Source organism: Cygnus atratus, chromosome 12, assembly GCF_013377495.2.
Source record: "Cygnus atratus isolate AKBS03 ecotype Queensland, Australia chromosome 12, CAtr_DNAZoo_HiC_assembly, whole genome shotgun sequence".
NCBI lineage: Eukaryota > Metazoa > Chordata > Aves > Anseriformes > Anatidae > Cygnus > Cygnus atratus.
Window position 1 is genome coordinate 11,363,785 of NC_066373.1, and position 25,314 is coordinate 11,389,098.

The 25,314-nt window shown below is 56.8% G+C and overlaps 1 protein-coding gene across 24 annotated transcripts; it reads right to left on the minus strand.

Annotated features, from left to right (window-relative positions):
* Nucleotides 1-672: 672 nt before the first annotated feature.
* On the minus strand, nucleotides 673-18,247 carry KIFC3 (kinesin family member C3). Of its 24 annotated transcripts, none has more exons than XM_050713230.1 (21): nucleotides 18,194-18,244; nucleotides 17,498-17,615; nucleotides 15,403-15,548; nucleotides 13,156-13,282; nucleotides 11,330-11,526; nucleotides 8,259-8,324; nucleotides 7,734-7,877; nucleotides 7,411-7,650; nucleotides 6,963-7,136; nucleotides 6,639-6,786; nucleotides 6,430-6,560; nucleotides 6,211-6,322; nucleotides 5,859-6,040; nucleotides 5,650-5,754; nucleotides 5,174-5,304; nucleotides 4,241-4,364; nucleotides 3,604-3,733; nucleotides 3,291-3,520; nucleotides 2,620-2,763; nucleotides 2,434-2,542; nucleotides 673-1,258 (listed from the first exon to the last, which is right to left on the minus strand). In XM_050713230.1, the coding sequence occupies exons 2-21, from the start codon at nucleotides 17,577-17,579 to the stop codon at nucleotides 1,086-1,088; spliced, it is 2,895 nt and encodes a 964-aa protein (XP_050569187.1). In that variant the 5' UTR covers nucleotides 17,580-17,615; nucleotides 18,194-18,244; the 3' UTR covers nucleotides 673-1,085. The 24 variants fall into 24 exon arrangements, with proteins under 24 accessions (XP_050569187.1, XP_050569188.1, XP_035399453.1 ...); XM_050713231.1 differs by lacking the exon at nucleotides 18,194-18,244 and adding an exon at nucleotides 18,046-18,065; XM_035543560.2 differs by lacking the exon at nucleotides 18,194-18,244 and adding an exon at nucleotides 17,991-18,060.
* Between the last annotated feature and the right edge of the window lie 7,067 nt (nucleotides 18,248-25,314).

Below are 25,314 nucleotides of genomic sequence, written 5' to 3' on the forward strand. Positions count from 1 at the left end.
ACTCACCTAGAAGGGTGAGTTTTCTCACCCTTCCTGTTGGGAGGCTGTGTTGAGTAAGTGGATGCTGTGAGTAAGTGTTCACGCTCACCAGGTGTCTAGCTGAAATGCTGTGGGAGGTTTTGCTCTGCTGGGTAGGTCCCAGCCCTAAGAGCAACATCAGCATTTGTGGATTGTCCTTCTCCTGGGCCTGATGAAGATCTCCTCCCCACCTGCTTTCCAGCAGGTTGCAGGGTAGTAGTGCACAGGTTAGGTGCTGCCTCCAAGCTTGTATGGCACTTTGTGCTTTTTCTGTGAAGCTATTAAGCCAGGTGCTAGTGTTTGAGGAGGGAGGAGACCCGCTTCCACGTGTCTATATGGGAGCCAGCAGTAAAGCTGATAGTTCATCCATCCAACCATGGTCAAGTTTTAAGAAGACTGAAGGGCCTGACCAGCAGTTAAATACTAAACCTCTCACTAACTAAAGGAGGCTGATAGCAGCAATTTTTTTTTTTTGGCCTTGCTGCCAGGCTTGAGTAGTTCCTGTCTGCCCTAAAACAGGTGGAAGAGGAGGGAGTTAAGGGGTTTTTCCAGCAGAGCACCAAAGGAGATGCTGCAGGAGTAGGGAGGGAGCAAGTGCCCTCACAGAACAAGGCTCAAACACCCTCAAGGGAAATAACAGCAGCACAAGAGGACTGGCTTTAACAGTTTAATATAAGTTTTGTTATAAAACGTTTTGTTTTGTTTTTTAAATTAAAATACATAGAAAAATCTACTCTTACAAAAGACTAGATTTATCCCCCCCCCCTTTTTTTTTTAAAGAATACAGTGTGGAAGTGTGACAGGAGATGGCCATGGCAGGAAGGATCCAGTCAGGTGTTTGCTGGAGAAGAAAGTGACCTAGGGCTGGCTGTCCCAGGAGGGGTGCAGGCTCTTGTGCTGCCTCCCCCCTGACCCCACCAGCTGCTGTCACAACACGTAAGCTAATAAGTCTGGGCTGGAGGTTTGTTTCGCACTTGTTTTTCATTCCACGACCATGTAAACGGGATATAAATATTTCAAACGCTTTCACCTTGACCACACTGCGATCGCTGTTGAGAAGACAACTGTTAAATAACTTTACAATAGCTTCCTTCAAGACTGCTAAGACCACACAGCTGCCACAAAACACGGGCAGACCCGTGCCTGCTCTTCCCTCCGTCTGGAGCTTCCCAGGGTGGGCCAGCATGGGACCCCAGCAGTTCAGCGCACGCACGGACCTTTGTGCAACAGGGCTTGAAACCTATGGGGAAAGGAGTTGCTGGGCTTTTTCTAGCTTCAAATATGGGAAGTGCTGCTCCAGAAGATGCTGGGTGGGTGCCTGGCCATAACATGAAGCAGGGTAGAACCTTGTTTCTGGGAGGCCAAGCACAGCCAAGCGCACCCCATGCCTCATTCTGTACCTCGGGACTGTGCCAGGCTCCTATAGCAGCAGCATCCCAGCTTGGTGAGGTAGGGACCACCCAGCTCCAGCTTGTGTGCAGTTCTGATCCCTCCAGCCAGATAGCACAACTGTCCTAAAAAAGCTGGAAAGGTGGAGGGAGCACCCAGCAGCTTCCCACTCCTGCTCCTGGCTAAAAGCATCCGTCCACCAAGAAAGAAGTCACAGAGCTGTATGTCTCATGGGAAGCGGTGCCATGGCAGGAAGGGATGCCACTACCCCCGGTCACGGATCCTGGTGGGTCTGGGGCACTGAGGTGGGCAAGGGGAGCGCACCAAAGCCTTCACCCTCTCCAGCCAGCAGACAGCTCTCCAGCAAGCAGCCCAGTCTTGTAGCGGGCCTGGTGCTAGAAGTCAGCACCTGTCACACAGGGACTGGCCTCAGCTTCCCTGGGGGGAGATAGACACGCGAGGGTCATGCCAGGCCAAGGGCATGGCCATCACAGCCCAAGCCCAAGCCCTCGCCAGCGGTGTTTCAGCAGGCCCCACGTAAGCTGGTCCCGCGAGCATCCCTGCAAGTGGTGCAGCCCAGCACACCTGCCCTTGCTGGTAAGCAAGGCCGAAGCAGAGCCCTCCACCGGCTCCCAGGCACATACACTCACCTGGCAGCCACAGCTGCCCCTAATTCAGGCTGAAATTGAAGGGAAGAGAGGTTTAGCTGGGGGCACTGCTGCTGCCCCACAACATCACTGCCCCGGATGTCCCACATGCAGCCAGAGCTGCCCGCAGAGGCTTTGCAACCCTGCACTGCCCTGTGCTGTGACAGGGTGCTCTTGGGGAAGTCCAAACCAGGCTCCTGACAGCTAATTAGCCATCAGTTAATGAGCTGATTACAGATCAGCTAGCTCTACTACACAGGCTTTGACTGCCAGCAGCTGGCTGGGACAAGGCTGGTGGCGGGGAACCTCCTCTGCCAGAGGGATGCTGGTCAGGAGCAGCAGGGATGTGGAGCTGGGGCCGTGATGCCCCACCACCCACCTGAGGTCTGGAGCTTCCTGCGGATGGAGGTAGCACGGCCACTGGGTGGCCCTGGGCTGGGCGATGCATGGCCCCGGCTGGAGGATATTGCAGTCCCTGGCACGTCCCCCTGGGGAAAAGATGAGACATGGCCGTCAGTCAGCTCGCGCTTCAGGGACAGCCAGAGAGGAAGGGCGCCAGCAGCACCTTGGTTACCTCCAGCTGCTCCTGGCTGGGCCAGGACGCCAGCTCAGCCTTGCGTGAGATGGGGCCGAGCTCCACAGAGCGAACCCTCTCTGCGAACTTCAGGGAACACAGTGTCTCGCTGGTGTTCTTCTCGGCGGGGGAGACCTGCAGCCAGCAGGAGCAGCAGCATGTCACCCCACTAGCCACCCACACTCCTCCCAGGCTCTCCTGCCCCAGCTCTCGAGCATGGCAAATGCCACAAACGGTGGGGTCGTGCTATCATTAACCTGCCGCTCCTGAGACAGCCCTGTGCATCTGCACCCGAGCTATCATCTCAGCCAGACATATATCCCTGTCACCAACTGCCCCTGCTTTAGGGATAGCCAAGAAAACTACAGCAGGTGGCAGCAGTTCATGCATCCCCCAACAGTGCTTGGTGCGGCTGCAGGCATTCATAGGGGCTGGGGGCAGAGGGCAAGGATGGAGCTACCAGAGCCCAGAGCCCTCCTGACAAGAGGGGACAGGGAAACTCCTACATGGCAGGCCATGCTGATAGGATGGCATGTGCATTCCCACAGGGAGGGAGGGATCAGGCCCAGCAGCAGGAAAAGGTGAGCCCCGTCCCCAGCAGGGTGAAACTGCTCCAATCAGCTGATTTCCATGCCACGCGTGCCCTGGTCCCCAGCCCCTACCTGCACCATCATGAGGGTCTTGCTGTCCCCGCTGAGCGAGTCCTGCAGCAGGTAGGTCAGCTTGGAGTTGCGGAAGGGCACGTGGCCCTGCCTGGAGCGCAGGGCATAGATCACGTCCCCCAGCGCTGATAGCGACTTGTTGATGTACTGCGCCTCGCGGAGCCGGCTGCCCTCTGCGCCTGACCGCCCGACGCGCTCCGAGCCGGCTAGGTCCACCAGGTTCAGCTTCCCTGGGAGCACAGAGCCACACCACAGCTTTTGACGGTGCTGCCAGCCCCTGCCCAGACGCCCTGGTGACGGGTCCAGTACCCACCTGTGGTGCGCAGTCCCGTGCTGCGGTCGAGGCCGTGGACAGTGACGATGAGGAGAGCATGAGAGCGGGAGCTGTGCTCGTTCAGGTTGGTGCACTCTGTCACCCGCTTGACATGGCCAAACTCAAAGACCTTGGGGGAGAGAGGCAGTCAGGCCAGGCCTGCCTCAAGCCCCTCACAGCCCCTGCACCTGCCACTGCCTCCAGAGAGCTCTGAAAGGTGCCTAAGTCCACCAGGGCGATGAGTGCTCCTCCGGCCTCAACCCCAGTGATGCATTGGAGGCAGGTGGTGAATGGCAGCCAGGGCGAACCAGTGGTGGTTGGTATCCCGCTAATCCCCCCCCAGCCACCCAGGCCCCACATATTTATTTTTAACACCCCTTCAACTCATGCAAAGCGCTGCTGCTCGTCTCATGGCAGGGTGTTGGCTGTATCCCACCCAGGGGTCTATTCTAGGATCTTTCACTCCCCAGCACTTTGGAAATGCTTCTGAACCTGGGGTAACATCATACAGACCCCGGCAGAGCTTCCAGCTCCCTCCTGGTGTTGCTGTGAACCCAGAGGCAAATGCTAGCATGCCCTGAAGCCATCCTAAGGGGGGCTGCACAGTAACTTGGTGCCACCCCCCTGCTCCCCTCACCTTGTTGATGTCCTCCACGCTCTGCACCCTGAACTCGGTCAGCCCGGGCACATAGAGCTGCCCACTGCCATCAGGGCACAGCTTGATCTCCAGCTTCTCCTGGGGCTCCTTCCCCAGCAGGTCCCTGGGAAGGGAGCACCCATTACTGCCCCGCAGGCATGTCCCGCCCCCCCCCCCCAGGCTGTGTGCCACTCTGCACGTGCACCCGCATTGCCAGTGCCCCCAGTACCCTGTTCCAGCTATGTGGGAGCCACTTCCAGCTCTGACAGAGCCACTTCCTCCTGGCATATTTCACAACCAATTTATAGACCTCATCTCTCCCTGTCCCCACTGCTTTCCTGTGTGCCCACTAGGTATGTGGCATGGAGCAGATGCACGCTTGGGGCATCTTTGCTAGGGCCGTTGCTGGTCCCCGAGACGCTAGCGAGCACCAGCGGCTGCTGCCATCACCCCCCGCAGCTCCCAGCTTCCTCCCACTGTCAGCATCCAGGCAGGGCCGCGGGCAGGGAAGGAAAATGTTTCTCATTCTCTCAGCTCCCAGTGTGCAGTTTCTAAATATAACAGCCAGAGGCTGGGGAGCCAGGGGCACGGGGGAGGTGTTTCAAACCCGCCAGAGGAAGACAAGGCAGGAGTCAGAGCCAGAGGGAGCCCATATAAGCAGAAGGAGCTCAAGGGAGAGGGAGCTGGGAGTGGTCCCAGACAAGCTCTTTGAACGAGTGGCATGCACTGTGGAAAAATAAATAAATAAATAAAAATCCTTACATGGCCAAATCCAGGGCCTAAGGCCCTGAGACTAAGATGAGCAGCCAAGGCAGAGCTGGCTCCCAAGTGCCGTGCCCGTGCCCCGTGGAGGTAAAGAACTGAGCAGCACGGCACCCCCCAGCAGAAAACTTTCAGCTGCCTGAGCCCCCGGCCCACCAGCTCCCGGCGTACCTGAGTGCCTCGTTGTAAATCTCAGCCACGCTGACAGTGATGGCGTAGTCCCAGTCAGATGCCTTGCTCCGCACCTCAGAGAAGAGCAGCTGCAGGGCCCGCTGGTTGATCCCCGGGTTTGCAGAGGTTCCCTGATAAATTGGGCAAGAAAGGGGGGGAAGAAACAACCCATTGTGTGTTATTTTTTTTTGTTTGTTTGTTTGTTTGTTTGTTTGTTTTTTAAGATGCAGCAAAGCAGAAGTAAAGCCCAGAAGCTGCAGCAACAGCCACTCTGAGCTGGGGCTGCAGAGACCATGCAGGGCACGGGCAGAGCTGGGGCAAGGTGGGGAGCCTCTGTATGGTCACGTCCCCGATTCACCCCAGGACTGATCTAATGCCCAGCCTGGGTAAGCGACGGCACCGAGACGCAGGGCACAGAGGGCAATGTGGGACAGGAAACCGAGGAAGAAAAGGAAGACAAAGCCAGGCAAAGTCACCTCCATTGTGTACGTTTTTCCTGCCCCTGTCTGTCCATAGGCAAATATGCAGACATTGTAGCCATCAATGCAGGAAGTAACCAGGGCCTGAACCTCTTGAAACACCTGTGGTGGACCAGGGAGCATTAAGGAGAAGGTGTCCACATCCCTCCGAGATGTCAGAGCTGCCACTGACAGCAGCACGTGGGCGCAGAGGTGACAGCACCCACCTCCTCCTGGGATGCCTGCGGTGGAAAGACCTTGTCCAGCTCAAAGGACACCTGCTTCCCCTTGTGCAGGAGGTGAAGGACGGCATCATCGTTGGCATCGAACGTCACCGCATTGGCTGCCTCCGGACCCTCACCGTCCTCCTTAGTGATGGGACGGACCCGACCGAAGACACGGATGTTTCCTTGGCGGGGAGCAGAGACAGCGTTGGCCCCGGTGCACCTCATTGCCCCGCAACACCCAGAGATGCCACCGAACGCTGGGTGGGATGAGCACCACCTGACCCAGCATCTTCCCAAGGCCACCGGGGTGGGGTGCAGGCCCCCTGCCAGGATCAGCCACCTCCCCATGCACCTTTCAGCCGCACCAGCTCATTGTGGCACTTCTTGCGGAGCTGCAGCTCTCGACGGTACTTCCGCAGCAGCTCCCGGTTGGTGTTGTTCACCTCCTCGATGGCCTGGCCGATCTGGGTGCGAGGGCGGTGGCTCAGCAACCCCCTTGCACTCCCACTGCTCGATGTGGAGAGCAGAGAGAGGGTGTGGAGGGGGGCAGCAGGGCCAACCTTGAGCTCACCTCAGCCCTGGCGCTCCGCAGGGTCTCCTGGAGGAGCAGGGGGAAGTCCCGGACCTGCCTCTTCAGGCTGTTGTAGTCATGGGTGAGGGTACGCAGCGCTGGCTGCAGCGTCAGCAGGTTGGTCCGGACACCTGTGGGCACAACCCGAGCGCGGGTGATGACGGGTGGCCCCAGCCCCACAAACCCCACAAGCCCAATGCCCTCCTCACCTGCCAGGTTTTCGTGCACCGCCTTCATCTCCACTTGGGCGCGGGAAAACGCCTCTTCAATGGCACGGTTTTTCTCATCCTCCATTGCCTGCATCTCCTCCAGCATCTGCCCGTGGGCCCGCTCCAGCTCAGACTCATACATTGCAATCTGGGAGGGGGGTTGGTAGGGTGATGCCAGTGATGTACCCACTGCTGCACCACACACCCCACCACAGCATGGCATGCTCAGGCACCCAGCCAAGGTGAAGCATGATGCAGGCAGGTGTTGCAGTGGCTTCACATCTGGTTTACAACCATTGCACTGCTACGGTTGGCTACCCATACCTGGGCCCGGAGCTGAGCTGCTGTCTTCTGGGAGTTCTGCAGCTGCTGCTCCATCTCCTTCAGCACCTGCCTCTGCATCCCCACCTGCTCCTGCAGGTACTGGTTTCGGGACTGGCTCTCTGACAAGGCCTGCTTCGCCTTGGTTGACTCCACCTCCACTGTCTTGATGATGTACTGAGGGAAACCACCCGGAGACGCTGTGCCAAGGGCCAGGGCTGCCCGTCCAGCAGCGCCTGAGGGCCGGGACAGAGCCGGCATTGCCCCCGTAGGGCTAATTTATAAAGAGGGCTGCACTTCAGAGCAGCACAGCACCACCAACGTGCTCAGGCCAGGTGGGATTGGCAGCACCCACCAGACACAATTACACACCCAGCCTGTCTCCCCTTTCCCAGGCAGGAGACAGTCCCGGCCAGCTTGGGGAGCTGGTGCAGAGCCCCACAGTGCTCACCTTTATCTGCTGGGGCTGGGACTTGAGGCTGGCAATAGTCTCCTGGCTGTCCCGCAGCCGCCGGCTGAGCCGCTCCTCCTCCTCGGCTCTCTCGGCCAGCGAGTCCTTGAGCCGCAGCTCCACCTCAGCCAGGCGGTTCGTCTTCTGCTGCACCTCCACGTCCAGCTCTGCCAGCTTGGCCCGTGCCTCCTCTGCCTCCCGCTGCAGCTGGGACAGCCGCTCCTGCAGCCCGGCGTTCTCCTAGTCCCAAGACAGCTCAGCTGAGGCCGAGGTGCCCACCGGTGCCCGCCGTCCCACCAGCATCGCCACCACCAGGGACTCACTTGGAGGTGGGTGCAGCCCCTGCACTGTGCCTGCTGCCGCCGCAGCTCCCGCAGCTCCCCCTCACGTGCCTTCATCTCCTGCCGCAGGCGCTCGTTCTCGGCTGCCAGCAGGTCCCGGTGCTTCTCTAGGTCCGTGCCGCCCTGCTGGGGGGAGAGGTTGAGCCTATGACAGGGAGCCCCCATGGCTGGAGCCCCCCGTGACCAGGGGGATTTCGCTGCATGCCATGGGGTGGTGGCAGGGAGCATTTGCCAAAAGTGCCCCGGCGCTGCCAGTTGTGGCGTTGCATCGGGAAAGAAGTCCCATAGAAACAAACAGCCCTCAATCTCTTTCTTTCTTTCGCATGTGTAAATGGCAGCAGGACCCACACTGCAGTTCATGGAGGGGTTCGGGCCATACAGTCGTGCTGCTGATCCGACCCCAGGTGCCGAGACCCCTTCCTCAGCTGGCACCTAATTCCAAAGACCTACCGCCCCAACCCCTGGGGACAAGGGGAACGCAACCAACCCCAACATCGGCGAGCTCACCAGCTCTGAGCGCAGCCTGCTGATTTCCTGGGCTTGGTCCAGGAGATTCGCCTTCAAGTTTTCAACCTGCCAACACAGGCCAGGTCAGCCAGGAGGGGACTTTTGCTGTTTCTTGGCTGCTTTCAGAGCAGCCCCCACGCTGCCAGCCCCCAGCCCTCTCCCACTCTGCTCTCTCGGGAGCGTTTTGCCTCCCAGGGTGCAGCACGGGGCAGAGCTGTGCCCTGGGCACACCGCCCCCACTGCCGGGTGCCAAAACGCGCAGCTGTCCCGCTCTGCTTCCCTGGGAAGGGTTTCTCCTCCAAATATCCTGCATCGCACCTTATGTGCACCCTAATTTTCTGCCTTGCTCTGAGTGCCTGATTCACATGAGCTGATTAAAACAAACGTTAATGAAAGGCTTGCTTCTCAGTTATACCACAGGTATAATTTGTCCACATCGAGTATTAGCAGAAACGATTATTAAAAAAATAGCAACATCTTTCGAGAGAAAAAATAAAGACCTATTCACAACTGTGTTTAAAGAACCAGAAGTACCTTGTCCTGCCCTTGCAATATAGTTTTACTTTGCCTTCTCTTTTATTACTGTTTTTTCTTTCTAGGAAAGTTATCTTGAGAGCAAGAGGGAGCAGGAGCTCCACCAGAAGTCTGTGTATCTCAGTCCAGTGGGAGGATGCTCCCCACCACGTCGTCACTTGATCTGCCTGTCATGTGGGGACCATCCTGCCCTCCCCCAAAAAAACAGGCAAATTTCAGAAAATCCTTATTTTTTTGTGCAGGGAAGCGGAGGTTTCCATCTCTCCCAGCTCTTTCCTCCCTGCTGCACAAGGCAGAGAGGCTCCTGAAAAAATATCACTGCAGTTACTCATTAACTGCTGCAGTGAGCGCTTTGCAAAGCCAGTGGCCTTGCAGGAAGCTGCAGACTTTGTTTCAAGGGGTTTGCTGTGTGCTCTGTGCCTCACACCAAGGACCCATCCTCATCCCGGTACCCGAAGCTGGCGGCTGCACCAACAGTGGAGCATCGCCACCTCCCCAAAACTTGCCCTGGGGATGCCAGACCTGGCTGCACACTTCGCTGCTGTTGCCCCCCAGACTTCCAGTCAGTCTCCCTGAGCCTGGAAGAGGCAGCAAGGAGCCACCACGCTGCCAAATCCCCCGCCCAGAGAGCAGGAGGTTATTGCCTCATCTGAGTAACCAGCCTTCTCTAAACAACCAGGCCTCCACGGACCATAATTTAGAAACTGCTGATTTATAACAAATGCAAATGTGCTCACATTGTGCTGTAATTAATTATGATAAGTTATTAAGCCACTCCCTTGCGGAGACGGCAACACAGCCAGCTGCTGAAGAGCACCCCCCACGCAGCCCCGTGTGCCCACAAAGGTGCTGCCAGCTCAGCTCGGCACCGGGCTGCTCCCTGCTGGAGCTGGGACCCCCACAGGGACCTGGGACCCCCGCAGGGTGGCTGCTCCACACCAGGGGAAGCAGATCAAGCACCAAGCACAGCGGCACCATCTCGCCCATCCTCACGGATTGAGTGGGAAAACCTGATTCCCATATTCAGTAAGCTACATTATTAAGATATTTTAAAAGTATTAATGTCCTCATCTCAGCCCTCACTCCAGCGTCTCACATCCCTTTCCCACTGAAGTTTAACTGTGTTTGGGAGGGGAGGGACGAGGACACCACCCTTCCAGCTTGGGTGCATCACAAGGACAGGCGCAGTGAGCAGCCTGCCCGCCACCCCAGGGCCACTCTCCATGCGTGCTCCCAGCCCCAGCACTGCGCCAGGCACACACACAGAGCCACCCTTCCAAAGACTCGCGGACAAAAACATCTTTAACAGCAAAAAAACCCAAGCCACAGAGCTGGGAAGGTACTGGCCAGCAGTGCACCCAGCCATGGGCTGCCCAGCAGAAAGCTAATGCAGGTGAGGAGCTGCTCCCAGCACGAGCAGCACCCCAAGACACTCCGTCCCCTACCTCCTCGGACATCTCTGGACGCATCCTGCTCTCCGGAGGCAACAAGGACTCCTTGGCTGTCAGATCCGGCCAGAGGCATGGCCCGGCCATCCCCGAGCCTTTGTAATCCAGTTTCGTGCTGTGCTTTGGCTGGCGTTTGCCCTGCACCGTGTGTCCCCGGCCCCACCAGCTGCCTCTCCTGCGCCAGTGAGCTAGCTGATGGAGGGCCGGATCCTGACGGTGCTCACGCTTGTGTCATGCAGACTATGCCAACCAGATCCAGGACAATTACATCCACCTTTTTGACACCAGTGGAACAAGCAAAACCTGACTATAATAGCTTCCACAACATCCACATGCAAATCCCTTTATTAGCAGCCCTGGATTTCAATCTCCCTGTAATGAGCAAGGTCCTTGCACCAAGAGCTGCGTCTGAACTGGCGCAGGAAATATTTAGGGGTCAGCTCACCGCCGCTGAGACAGGGTTTCTGCCCACAGAGGCATGGCGAGGATTTTGCACTGACTCAAATATTTTTTACTCTCTGCTTGATACAATCTGATCCCTTCACCACTTTCCTCATCTGAAGCATTCGACTCTGCCTTCACGGTCACTTCTCACTTCCTGACTTTTGAAAGTCACTAAAAGTAATCTGCTGGGTTGGTTTTACAAGCTTGTCCTGATGCGGATTTCTTGCAGTGGGGAGTCAGAGCTCCCCAGGCTGGCACAGCCCCTTCCTGCCAGGATGAGGCACCCCGAAGGAGCTGTAGGCACTTGCTGGCACCACCGCAGTGCCGCAGTAATACCAGTTAGGGGCTGCAAGCATTGCAAGGAAAGCACAGTGCAAGCACTGCAAGGAAGGCACGGTGCTGCTTGGCCAAGTGCTGGGCAGCCACAGAAGCTGCTCAGAAGCTCCTGACGCCCGGATCATTGCCAACCATGTGAGCTGACCACAGCAGGGCCCTGCTGCTCACCCAGGCCCCAGGTGCATCTCTTGCCAAAGGTGCTGCCTCGGCTGGTGCACGCAAGAGCACCAAAAATCCTGCACTCCACCGAGTCGCAACCTGCAGCTGGAAACCCAGATTGTGCCCTCCACACCCCCAGCCATGCCATACCTGCCCTTGCAGCTGGACAGAGACGGCGAGCTCCTCGCTCTTCCGGGCAGCCAGTTTCTCCTGCAGAGCCAGCAGCTCCTCCTGCAGCCGCAGCTTCTCCTCCTGCAGGTGCGCCATGGATGCCACCACCTTCTGGATCACAGGGAAGGGATGTGGGGCCGGCAGGCTGGCGCGCTTCCCACTGCAAAACCTGCCCCCTGCAGTGGGAGCAAGCACAGGTGGGTTGGGAGCAGCCAGCCAGGGACTGCCTACGGGGAGAGACCGCCGTGGGTTGTGGTGAGGATGGGGACTCACAGGAGCACCGCATGTCCAGGGTCTGCCTGCCACCGTGCCGGCAAAGCTACACGAGTGTGACGGCACACTGGGAGCCAGAGCTGAGGGGTCCTGGGGGTAGGGAAGCAAACGCCAGCACGCTGGCACTTCAGACAGAGGGATGTGATGTTACGCTGAGATGAGCGACATCACGCTGAGATGTGCTCAGCGCACAGCTTAGACATGGTCACAGAATGCACAGCACCAACCCCAGCTGGCTGGGCAAACAGCGTGCCCTGCCACAAGGACCCTGAAACACGGCCGAGGCTCAAGGACTTCCTGCAGAGAAGGCAGGCAGGGATGAACCCTGCCTGGAAATCCCAGGTGAACCACGCTTGGCATGTCCAGCAGCAGCTCCACTGATGCCCTCAGAGCATCCTGTGCCACAGCACAGAGCATCGGTCTGTGCCGCCCCTGAGGCTGCCGCGCGTGGACGTGCCGTGACCCAGCCCTGCTGCGTGATGACACACTGCTGCCTCACACGGTTAACGACTGCTTTTACTACCGCGCTCTGAATCATCCTGCAGCACCACATCCTTTTTTTTCTTTTTCCTGAATGAGCAGGTGCTGGTGGAAAAACAGTATGTGATCGTGTTATTAAAGACTGCATCATTATACACAAATATAATGGAAGCCAAATTAAAATTATACGGGCACCTTGAATGTTGACTCCAACACGCTGCTGCTGCAAAAGCATCTGTGGGAGCAGAGACAGCGGCCAGGACCACATTACCTCTGCCACCAGCAGATGGATGGGTCCGAGCTTGGAGCCAGCAGCTACAGGGCCATGGCCAGCTCCCTCTTGTTTTCCAACACACTTCGAAGTGCACTTGGAAAGAAAGACGTCTCCAGGCCTCTGCCCAACACCACTTCCATGCAGGCTCCCTTCTTCCTGCATCCCTTTCCCTTCCCACCAGCCGTCTGCCCACAGAGGGAACCCGGCCACACCGGGGCCACGCACAGGAGCAGCTCCCAGGATGCGCCCCAACAAGCCCGGGCAATTCAGTCCTGATGGAGCGAGATGGGAAACCACGGGGATTAACCCATCCTGGCGCAGCCACGCCTGCTGCATGCATTTCCACAGCCGTTTCTCCCCAGCCATCGTCACCACAGTGCCCTGCAAAGCAGGAGCGGCCTTTACCTCGAGGCTGGTGATGGGCAGGGAAGCCTGAGAGCCCCAGGGGTGCGCATGGGAACAAATGACCACATGGAAAGGAGAGAATGGGATGGGGAACACCCCACGTTACTTTCTGACCCCAAATTTTCCTTAGAAGAGAGGAAATAGCACTATTTTTGCTCCGTTGACCTGACTAAATAATCCATCGGGCACCTGGTGGCATCCAGCACGCAAGGTGCTGGCTGGTGTTGGATCGTCATCGAGAGACAGCCCCCTCACCTGGGGAGCACTGCTGCGCTCCTGTTTGCACACGGGATGGGGAGAGCCGCCCAACGTGTGTCCCCCCCCAGCAGGCACACGGCCCTCTGCCCTGGCCACATCCCATGTGTCCCCTCACCGGCTTTCTCCAGGTTCATGGTGCAGGCTGCTTGCCCTGGCACGGTGGTGGCCAGCTCGTGGGGGGATGCTGGTGGCTCCTCCGTAGCCTCCGTCAGGGATGGGCTCCAGCCCTTCTCCGGCAAGACCTGCATCCATGAGAAGAAACAGGCTCCTGTGACTCCTGCCCACCCCATGCTGACCTCTCCATGCCATCCCACCAGGGCTGCCCCATCGCCCTGACCCTAAAATCTGGTACGCTCCCCAGGTGTGTGGTGGGGGCCCTGCTGAGGCACCCACTGGCAACCAATGTTTCACTGAGTTTTTTGGGAGGCATGAGCACAGACCGGGTGGCAGAGGACAGAAAAGTAGGACTGGTCATGCCAGGGAAAAGCCAAAGCTCTTGACTGCAGCAGGTAGTGTTGACCTACAGCTGCAGGCTGGGAGTACCTGTGACTGCAGCTAGGAGAGTCAAGCTGATAAGAAAGAGGGGGACAAAAACCAAATGTAAGCCGGAATTAGATCAGCACAGCAAGTGAGTGCCAGGAGCAGAGCTCCGATTCCTCCAACCCCTCTGGCCTGACAGGGCTCGATGCAGGCTGGCTCCTCCATCCCTCTCCTGCTGCTTTGTCCCAGTCAGCTCCAGTGACCTGCTGTGGGTGTGTGGGACATCCCAGGACACCATCCCCTCAAGGGGATGTCAGTGTCAGGTGGCTGCAGTGATGCCTGGCCTTCCAAACCGCTCACAGGTCCTCTCCCCATTGCTTGGGCACTGCAAAGCATCATTAGATTGTTCCACATCTCCACTCTCCCGACTATTTTTGTCAAGATGAACTTATCAAGTTGCCTGCAGATCTGCCCATAAACAACTGTTTCCATCAGCTTGATCATTCAGTTGTTGTCTATATTCTACATGGCCTTAGAAAAAGGCTGTGGCTTGCACACAGCATTGAACATGAAGTTCTGGGGCCTTTATGGAACATTGTGCCAGCCCACGTGAAGCACAAGCACCCCTGGGCTCTGCACCAGCAGGTCACACTACATGTTCGTTTCTCACTCGCAAGCCCTTGCTCATTTGCCACGAAGTGCCAGTGAGAGGCAACCCATGAGATGGAGCATGGCTTCCAGCTCTGATAAAACTGAAGAAGAAATCTGGAGGGGGATAGGGAAAAAGAATACAGGGAAGGTAAAAAAAAAAAAAATAATCTGGGTCTATTGTACGAATCTGCATTCATTGGATTGCAGGAAAAAAAATCTGGATTGCAGGAAAAAAAAATTTTAATGCCATCATTAAAAAAAGCTTTAGTGGAATGGATGCTTCTGCAAAGGTATGCCGCTGATCAGCTGAGCTTGCATTATTGTTCCCCTGTCCCGGTCAAAAGTTCCTTTTCTTACTTATATCTTATCTAGGAGCACGTGGCATCACCTGCCAGTGAGCAACATCAAAGAAACACGTCTCGCCCTGGCAAATGCACCGCGGTGAATACTCATTACACACAACATGCTTCTGAAATGATTTAGGAGGCAGCAGCAGCACCCAGGCAGGAGCCAAGACTGGAGCAGCTGCATTTCTGAGGTGTCTTTCAGTTGAAGCTCCAGAAGGCTTCTGCTGGAGGGAATTCAAGTCTCATTCAAGGCCGGTGTGAGATAACAAGGTGTTTTTCCTTCTTTTCAAAGGAGGAGAATTTAAACGAGTTGCCTGAAGTCCAAAATGAACTGGTGACAGCAACATAAACAGGGTCCTGGTGTCAGGACACCGTCCTCTGCCACTGCCTGCCCTCCATCTGCTCTCCTCTTCCTCCTCCTCCCGGCAAACACTGGCACGGGGCAGGCAGAGATCTCCCTCCTGCCTGGAGTTCTTTCAGCTACCTAGCCCAGGAACAGCACAGATGATGTTACTCTGGGATTTTCCCCAGCATTTTCAATGCCTTCAGACTTTCCAGAGAGCTGGGACACTGTTTCCACACCACATCCCTCACCAGCGCAACACGTGAGGACTAAAGCAAAGGGCCACAAGGAATTGTTCTGAAAAGGGCTGAGAGGGGGGAGCCTTCACACCGCCCCAAAAGGCAGAGCTGCCACATACATCCACGCTCCCTGTGGAGCCAGGCAGGATGCGGGATGCATGCTCGTTTGCCAGGCCCAGCCAGGTGCAGGCTGTTGAGATGTCTGGGTGTCCATCCCTGCTGGGGAACTCACGCTAGTGGGGAAAGCTGCACATTTTTGAGATGTGTTTGCCCACCCCTGCACTGAATCAAGCACTTCTTACCTGGAGGGCCAGGCAGACACCACGTGGGCTTGCAGAGTCTGGCCAGCTCACACCAAAGAATTTATGCTGGACCAGCACAGGCAACAGAGGGACCTGGGCAGAGAACTCCTCTTCGCTCCCAGCGACGAGCACGTCCTGCCCGCGTCCTGAGACAGGGCAAAAAGTTACCCAAGGGTGGACATCCCACAGGGACAGACACGGTCTGTCTGCCCCAGCTGTGCTCTGCCAGCCCGCACTGTACTGGAAAGGGGAGACCTGCACGGGTGCTCCCCGCAGCCACCTGTGGGGGACAGCGGCTGAGAGCCCCACCAGGCTTGGCAGCCCCCACTGTGGGTGCTGGGTGGCAGGAGCTGGGCAGCGCCGAGCAGCCAGGCTCCTCGCTGGCTCCTTGCTGCATGTGCCTCTTCGAGAAAACAAGTGCCATAAAAGCCCTCAGTGATACTAAAAATGTTGGCAGTGTTAAATAGAGAAATGAGCCCTTCAGGGTAAGACTGGTTGCCAACAACTTGTACAGCAGTAATGGAGATTCAGGCTGTGTCCTCCTGCATCCTTACAGAGCTCTGCAGGGAAGACAGACCCAGGCAAGCTCCACCTTGCAGTGCCCCAGATGCCTGACCTGTCCTCTGCCAGCAGCCCCCCCAGGACACCAGGGACACCGGCATCCCCTTCCCACCTCTGCCCCTTGTCCAGTCACTTGGCTTCCTGTGACGCTATCTCTGAAAAGCTGCCAAACCCAGTTTGCATCACCAAAACCGGACAGACGGACCCTGCCAGGGTGAGCTCACTCCACTGCCCCCAATGTTTTTTTATTTGTCATGCAACCAAGCCCAAGAGGAGGCACGGTGGCAGTGTTTGAGTCAATCAGAAGGAAAACAAGATCTCAAGGAGTTTTTTTTTTGCTGTCCATGTGCTCATCTGCTACAGGAAAAGTGACTGGCAAGGACTAAGCCATGGCAAGGCCATGGTGCTGAGGCCAGGGGAAGGGAATCTCTTCAAATACCTTGGGGACCCTGCACACCCACAGCAGGGTACTCCCAGGAGTGAAGAGGGCCCCGAGCCAAAACCACCTGCCAGCATCCTCCCACCCACCAGCCTCAAGCACCCCTGCTGCAGGCAGCCAAACAGCTTCTCCGGCTGGCAGGAAAAAATCAGGTAAAACCCCACTAATGCAGTTTCTCCCCTAAAATCATCAGGAGGCACTTGGGCCACAGTTGGAAGCAGTGTCTGGATGGAGAAGTGCTTGGCCTTTCAGTTCATCAGTCTGCACTTCATCTTTGTCTCTAATTAGCCATAACATTTCATCCATGCTGTGAAAACTGAGCATTTCAAAAGTGCTTGCAGACGCCCAGACAAAAGGCGAAGGCACGCACTGAGCTCACGTCCCTGCCTTCGGCCAGGCACGGGAAGAGGCAGCCGCAGCCAGCGCTCACGGGAAGGACGAGAAGCCCCATGTCCAGCACCTCGATGCCCCGACGGGCACAGCCGCGGCCGTCCCAGCAGCATCCCTGCGCCTTCGAGCAAGCGGTGCCCGGCTAAACCACCGCCAGCACTCAGCAGCACAAAGCCCTGAGGACGCGGGCGTTTCAGCCCCTTTGTGGAAAGCCAGGACCACGGCATGGGAAGAGCTGTCCCTGACGGTGGCTGCAGGCCCCAGCACGCAGCCGCCCGCCTGCACGGTGGCTCAGCTTTTTGGGGAGAGAGCGTCGGGCCGAACTCACCTATGTGGTCTGCTCGCCGCGGGGGCACGGCGAGCCCTTCCAAGGAGGCGAGCCGAAGGCTGAGCTGGGGCCCTGCACGTTTCCTGCCGTGTTTTGCCCCTGTCTCTTTCTTACATTTTAAACATTAACCTTTCTGCCCAGGCTTCCTACTCGTGGGCCGGGAGGGAACCGAGGCACCCCTCCGCTCACCCTCTGCCTTGCCGAAAGCTCGCGCCCGCTTCCGAGTCCGTTTCTCAACCCCCCGGCCCGAGCTAGAAAGCAATGTGAAAAATGCAGGCTTGCTGGTTCCCGGCCTCTCCTTGCCCAAGTGTGAGAAAGGGCGTGAGCGCGGGCGGGCTGAGCCCGACGGGCAGGACGAGCGGCGGCGCGGCACTCACCGTCTGGCCGAGGGTCCCGTTTCCACGCAGCTCCCGCAGAGGCGGCGGGTCCCGGAGCCCAGCTCCTGCGGGCTGTGAGCATGGCACGGGGGTCCCGGGCACTGCGACACCGCGGCGCCTGCGGGGAAGCGCGAGGAAATCCAGCTCAGGCTGCCCGTGGCTCCGGCCGCAGGTACTCCAAAGCCCAGGGGACAGCGCCGGAGCGAGCCCTGGAAGCGGTAACGTCCCCGCCGCTTCCCAGCCCCGTGCCAAGTTGCCTCGGTGCGGATTTTACTCCTGGGGACGCTGCACAGAAAGCCCCGGGCTCGCCGAGCGCACCCAGCGGATGTTACATAAACCGTGCCTGTAATTAACGTGCTCCTCTCCGCACCCCTTCCAGGCCGCCCGGGCTTTGCTTTGTTTTAAACTCCGGGACTACGGGCAGCCCCGGCAGCCCTCCCGCCGCCCCAGCCGCCGCCCAGCCCCAGCCCCTGCGGAGCCGCGCCGGGAGCACCGGGAGCACCGGGCCGCAGGAGGCCCCCAAACCCGGTGCCGGCGGCGCCGCCCACCGCTGGCTAACGGGGAACCGAGCTGGGCGCTCCTCAGCCCCGCAGACAAAGGAATGCGCGGCTCGGCCCGGCCCGGCCCGGCTCGGCTCGGCCCGGCCCCCCGCCGCTACCGGTGTCGCTGCCGGTGCCGCCCCGCGGGGCCGCTCACCGGGCGCGGGGTGCCGGCGGGACGCCCCCTCCCGCTCCCGCTCCCGCTCCCAGCCCCGTCCCCGCCCTCCCGGGCACTCGGGCGACGGAAGCGGCGAGCTCCGCCCCGGTGCTCGTTGCCGCGGCAACCCCTGAAGGCCCCCCCCCCCCCCCTCCCCGCGACGGGCGGCGGGGACGAGGCCTTCCCCCCCACCCCGGGGCGCACCGGCAGCCCCGGCCCCGAGCCCTCGGCCTGTCCCCGGCGCCCCGGGGCCGCCCCGGCCGCGAAGGGCGCGGCCCCAGGCTGCGGTGGAACGGGCTCGGAAGGAGCAGCCGGGGTGTGAGCGGAAAATAAATGCGTCTCCCCCGCCGGCCTCGCAGGCCCGAGGTCCCCGGGAGGTGCCCGGTGCCGGTGCTGCCCCCCGCTGCCAGCCCCCAGCGGTGCCCCGAGGACTTGGATTTCAAGGGGAAAAAATCCAGCTTCTAACCCGTGGGTGTAAGGAAAGAGGCGTGAAGTGCCCCGAGACCCCTCGGCAGGCCCAGCTGTCAGCAAGTGAATAAAAAGTTCTGCTTTAGCCATCTTTAAACACATTTCTAGTGTGAGATTTGTATCTACCTGTCTGTATAGCGCATAGGATTATCATGTTAATGCCTGATGTGGGAGATGCGTGTTACTCGTGACTCATTAATGGTAATTAACTGGCAATACCAGATATTCCCCGCAGCAGGATGCAGCCATGGTCACTTCATGCCGATAGCCTCTGCCAGCAGCAGCCCCGTGCTGCCCCACGCCACAGTCTGCCTCCCCAGCGCACCGCGGCACACCAGGTCACCATTGCGCCCCAAAATCTGTGGGCCCTGCGCTGGCCTCTCCCCGCGCCCGGTGCCTGGGACCCTGCTGAGGTGGGGTGCTGGCCCGGGCTGGGTGCTGAGCAGGAGCAGGGGCACAGGGGTGCTGTGGTGGCAGTGTCCCTCGCAGGTCTGTGCAGGCAAAGTGCCCACGGAGCCCAGGGGGATGGCGAGCAGGGAGGTGTGTTTTGTCACAGCCCTACACTGCCAGAGAGGGGAACGCTGCTCCGCCTGGCACTGGGAAGCAAGGGGTGAGCTCTTGTTGTGCCAGGAGATCGAGCAGACATCCTCCACCTCCCATGCTGCTGTGCTAAATTGTAGTATTTCACATGTCTGGGCACTTTTGGAGCAGGGTTTGGCCTCATCCCTTCATGGCTCCATCCCGGCACCACCCTCTTGGGCTTCCGCCCCTGGCAGCACCCCGAGGCAGGCTGCCCCAGCCCGGGGATGGGAAGAGCGGGACCGCTGGTGGGGCCAGACCGCACTGTGAGAGACATCTTGGCTCAGCGCTGCCACCGCCGATCCTGGCGCTGCCTCCACCTCTGCGCTGCAGATGCCTGCGCAGAGCAGGGCGTGCAGAAGGAAAAAAAAAACAGGGAAAACCTCCCAGCCGCTGCAAAGCGGTGCCTCCCATTTTCTTCAGCTGAGCTTTATTCGTGTTTCCAGCGCAGTGCCCTTGGGGTGGACACATGTATGTGTCCAGATGTGTGCACATGTGCTCACACACGTGTGCACACGCACGTACAGATGCGCACATAAAAGCCCCCAGCAGCGCAGTGGGTGAGGTGCAACGCAGCGCTGAAGAAAGGCACTGCACTCCCCCACACCCTCCCTCGCTGCCAGCTGCAGCAGAGCCGAGCATCCCCTGCTCTGTCTGTCTGTCTCCACCGAGCTGGGGGGCATGTGGCCACCACCCCAAGCCCCGTGGAGGGCTGTCACGCATTGCTCTGTGCTGCTGTGCTGCAAGCCCAGGGACAAGAGAATATTAATTAGGAGCACATATCACTGATTTCTTTGGAAGCGATTTGCAAAGCAGTGCAGGTAATTAAAGGGGTTGCTGAGCTAAACAGGATACGCTTGCTCAAGAGGCTCTGGGGAAGGCTGAAGGGGGGGCAGTGCTCAGGCAACGCTGGGTACATTCCCCCAGTGCTGCCTCACCTGCATTTCCTTCAGATTGAGCTGGGATGGGCGATGGGCTGGACTTGGGACTGCTCAGCACCCTCTGGTTGCTAATTGCGAAAGAAACATGCAGACTAGGCTAAGGCACAGCAAGTCTGTTGCCAGCAGAGTGAAAGTAACTCATGTAAATCTTATGCAGCATGCACAGCCTTGTCATGAATACTAAATCTGAAGAGACGAGGAACAATTAGTTGTGATGATTTGCATAAATATACTGTTATCTGTGCAGTTCCTTCGTCTGGTTTGGCGATAATATTGACAGACGAAAAGTTTCTTTATACATTCCAATAGCAACTGTAATTCCATCTTGTCATTGACTTAATTTATGAGCTGGAAGGGTAAAATAATGTTTATGTAAATCTCTTTAACCAGTAAGTAATTTCCTGCCTTTTGAATGCATCAGGTTTTTAATGGTATTGCAATTATGCAATGCACATAAGTTGTATCAATTACATTAAATAAGTCTAAATTAACAAGGCATATCTGTGAATTTCCCCAGTTCAGAAAAATAACTCAGTGAATAAGCATGTAGCAAAATCTGAAATGGTGTTTTGTACCAGCAGCAATATTCAAAATGTCAGCTGCTGGCACTAAAAAGCTGCCCCCACCATCCTGGGGCCAGTTTTAAGAGGGGAAGGTGAGGCCCAGAGGCCCCGTGCACCAGTGACACGTCCTGGTGTATATGCCAGTCAGATACAGCTTAGCCTGAAGGGGAATGTTATTTGGGGCTGAACTCTTAAAAAGCCAGCCTACATTCAGCAGCCTTTCTAGGGCTCTTCCCTTTGTGATCCCACCATCACGGTACAGGCACATTTACCACCCTGCAGCTGGGGTGTCGTGAGCATGGTGGAGGATGCCATGTGGCATCATGTTTTCTGATAGCAGGGGACTCCTGCGCAGGGCTGCTCGTCACATGCCACCACCAACAAATGATAAGGCCGTGTACGTTTCTGTGTACTCCAAGGACACCTCCAAGGCGATGTCCTTCCCAGAGCTGTGGCTGCACGGCTCTCTCTGCTCCCGTGGGGCTGAGGAGTGAGACCAACACTACTAACCTGCTCACGCCTGCCAGGCTTTGTGCTCACAGGAATTTTTACTGTAAATTCAGATGTGTCCATAAAACCAGGGTGGCCCCAGAGTCAGCTACATCTGTGTGGGATCAAGAAATGTGGACATTCGGGGCAGGTCAGACACTGGCAGCACAGTAACAGCTCTGCTTCCGCCAGCTGCGAGGCTACCTGGTTCAGGGGACTGCAAATTGTGGGGAGCCCTGTGGGCAGAGGCAGCCGTGCAGCCAGCCCCTGTGCCCCTCTGGGGGGTGCAGCTGCGCTGGCCTGGGTTGCCCAGCGAGACTCTGACCTCTTGTCAGCTCTCACGCCTTCGGTTTCCCAGCCAGCACCTGAGCAAGCCCCTGCTGACAACATCACTGAAGGTATTTTTAGAAACACCGCTTTGCAGGCAGGCAGTGGAACCATGGCAAATGGCAGGACTGGCAGTGAGCCCTCCTGCATGCCCGGCAGGTAGCAGGGAGGCTCGATTTATCGATAGCCGTCAGCCCTAAATCAGTGCCCAGCAGCTCACTGTGGGGCACGCCGTGGTGGGAGGGCGACCTAAGCACTCCCAGCCATGGGAGCTTGCCAAGGGTGCCACAGGGATGGGCAGACGTTGTTCAGGTGTGCTGCGTTTGGGTTGTGCAACATGAGCAGCTCGAGGATGCGCTGTGGTGTGTCGGGAAGCTCTGGCTTGCTCACTTGTGCAGCTAGTCACAGCGTGGCCACAGCTCTGTGAGCAGCACACAGGTGAGTGCTGCCTTTGCTTTCTCTTCATGTTCAAGCACGGCAGCTCATGTGCAGCCAGCAAGGCCGGCAGGCTCAGCTCTTGCTTTTAGAGTGGGCTTTTCCATATCTGAAAACATCCCTGTTTCAGCTGCCAGCTCAAGAAAAAAAATGCACAAACGCATCAGTTGGACCAGCAGATGGATCGATTTGCATTGGGAGAACAGCAGGAGGGAAGCCTGCCCAGAGCTATTAGACCCATTTTCATCCAGTGTGTGTGCTCAGAGCCCCCTCAGATACAGAGAAACAAGGTGGCTGTTAAGCCAGGCAGGTTAATTCGCATTTTACTTACCCAACAGAGTGCGATGGATTAAGGGAAGCTCCAGCGATCAAAACTCATCACTGACTGGTGCCTTTTGCATTAGTCATTTGTTCTGCCCCAAGCAAATATTTAACCTACATATGTAAGACCTTCAGGGAGACAGCTAAAAAATTCTAGAAAAAGTTTAACTCCCCCCTCCCCTCCCTTCAAGCAACCTGATAGCAGCCACTATCAGCCCAGAAATGCAGGCAGGAGCATACCTGAAGCTGCCTGTGTACTCAGATGCTCCCTGTAGAAAATTCCCACCAGAAGCATCAGATGTAATGAAAATGTGTCCTCAGAGAACAATTAATTATAACCCAGCTCATTATTATAATTTTGCTCCTCCTTGAGAGCCCCGAACAAGGGGATTTCTCTGCATTGCTGCAGCACAGCCAAGCCTACATGAAACGATTAACAAAGCAATAACAAAACCCTGCATTCCTCCATCTGTATTTCACACAAAGATATCCAAGCTCTTTAGCAAGTTTTAATTAAGTCTTAGCATGCTCCTGAGAAATTTGTACTCATTTTAGAGTTCACAGACTGAATTAATTCAACCCAGAGGCTCTGATGCTGAGATAGGGCAGGTCTGAGCCCTGCGCAGCACATTGGCTGGTGAGGGGCGTTGCAAAGGTGGCATCAAGCCGCCGTCGCAAGCACGCAGCCAGGGCCAACCAGCAACACCCACACAGCCTCCGGGCTGCCCTCATGCTCAATGGCCACAGGCCCCTATGCAAAACTCCCAGAAACTGAATATTTATCCAGGCAAATGACAACAGCGACATCTTTTTCGACCTTCCATATTCAGGTAGAAAAAAGATCCACAACCTGCCTTGCACAGGTTGTGGACGAAGCCCCAGCCTTCTCGCCTCCCGCTCACCAGCCTTTTCAGCCTGTTACATTTCTTGGAAAGCTCCAGGTAAGGCATGGGCTGGGCTTCACTGCTGCAGGCTTGAGCCTCCACTGAGCAAAGCCCTGCTGGGGCCACCGTGCACAGCAGCTCACCAGCTCAGTCATGTTTCATGGTGTTGGGCAGTCAGGGCTCCCGCGTGCAAAGCACCTCTTAGAAGTGAGACTGAGGAGCACAAAACAGCTCAGACGAGACTGAGGCAGCCCGTGATGCCATACTAGCTATTGTGCACACATGCTGCATATGGCTGGGCACCCAGCGAATTCAGGCCGGGATGCTTTACCCAGCAAATAAATGTTAACACTGCGCTGTAAGGATTCCATGCCTTGAGCAGGGGGTGCTGGGCCACCTGCCTCTTCCTTGGGCCCCCTGCTCAGGGCCCCCGTGCTACTTACAGTTCTCATTAATAAAAACATTGTGTAAGGATAGAAGCTGCAGTTGGGTGATTGGGAATTTTTCAGAGTTTTATTACTTCTGCCATTATTTTCTCTGTGAAGGCAAGACCCCACTGTGCTGCCGAGCACCTAACCCTGGCTGGTGAGGAGACACAAGACACAAGTGCCAGGCCATGTAAAAGCTGCTTAAGGGTTCTTTCTGCAGAGGCAAAAGTGATAGCAGTGATCTCCTTTAAAAATACATTCTGTCCTCAGAAAAACCATTTATTTTCAGTGCCCTCAGAAATGTGCTTGATTTTGGAGAAGACGTGAAGCTAAACTAGTAGATCTGAATAATTTACAACATAGAGTTTTGAAGCTGACGTCAGCAGCAGCGCTGTGCCAGGGCTGGAGGGATGCACAGCCTGCACGAGTAACAGGCAGCTGGTTTGGGCATAGGCACAGCTCATTAAATACATGGGCTGGATGTTTAGCCGTCACAGATTTGTGCAGGGACATGTGGCCAAAATGCACCGAGGTAAATCGGTGAGGGCCTCAGCAGGGAAGAGGGACATGCTTTGATGGTCACAGTCAGTGCGGACAGGTAGAGGGAAATACTGCAGCAGAGGAAAAGCCACGAGATGGCTCAGCTGCTCTCTGACTGCAAAGTGAAAGCTGCACGCAACAAAGAGATGTAAGCGAGGCAGGATATTCCTAGGCAGAGTTAAACACCTTCCTGCTGACCAGCTTTGGCTGCTAGATGTTGACCTGCCTGCAAAGTCCCATTGCATGTTCACCCCATGCGGGTGCCCACAACCACCAGGCCCTCGGTGCTCCCTCACCCAGGGACACAATATGCCTTGGGGGGTCAGGACAGAAACCTTACCTGGCCATGTGTTATTCATGCCTGCTATATATAATGCATGTCCCTACATCCGCACCTCGCCTGCGACTGCAGGATGGCTCAGAGCCCCACAGCGGTGGCCTGATGCTGGCACCACTCAGGTGGGTTTTAACATGTGTTTGCAGAGATTTCAGGGATACCCAGCCAAGTTTGCACAGTCCTAGCATGATCTGTTACCACCTAGCTGCAGTGAGCCAGGCAGGGCTGACTGCAGCCTCCCCCAGCCCGGGGGCCTCCTGGGCACCCACCTGCACTGGGCAGCTCTAGGGCATAATTGAAATGGTGCAGAAAGCTGCACAAAATTAATAGGAAGGGTTGCCAAAGAGATCCATGAATCTGCATGCCAGAAATGTACAGGGATATTTACTTTTTCCTCTTCCAACCGTGGGAAAATAACACACAAATTGATATGCAACTGCCACAGAAACTCATGCTGTTTAAAAATGAAAGCATAATTTCTTGCTCCTGCACTGGTGCTTTCAGAGATGTCTTTCTGTCGCAGAAGGGTACAGGATCTTCAAACTGCAAATAAACTGCAGTAAATAAAGCTCTTCCTTCCAAGACATTTTACACCCAAAGAAGACCTTCTGCTTTTTGGCAACACTAGTGGAAGTTCATGAGACAAATAAGAAAGACTTAAATTCCCTGTTTTGGCCTCCATGCTAATGTTTGAAGAAAGCTGAGCAGCATGGAGACACACAGTGATGATTTACAACAGAAAACTTCCATGGTACATGCTCAATGAATACCAACCAGCCTGATGCCTCCTGGCTCTGCCGCCTGCCAGG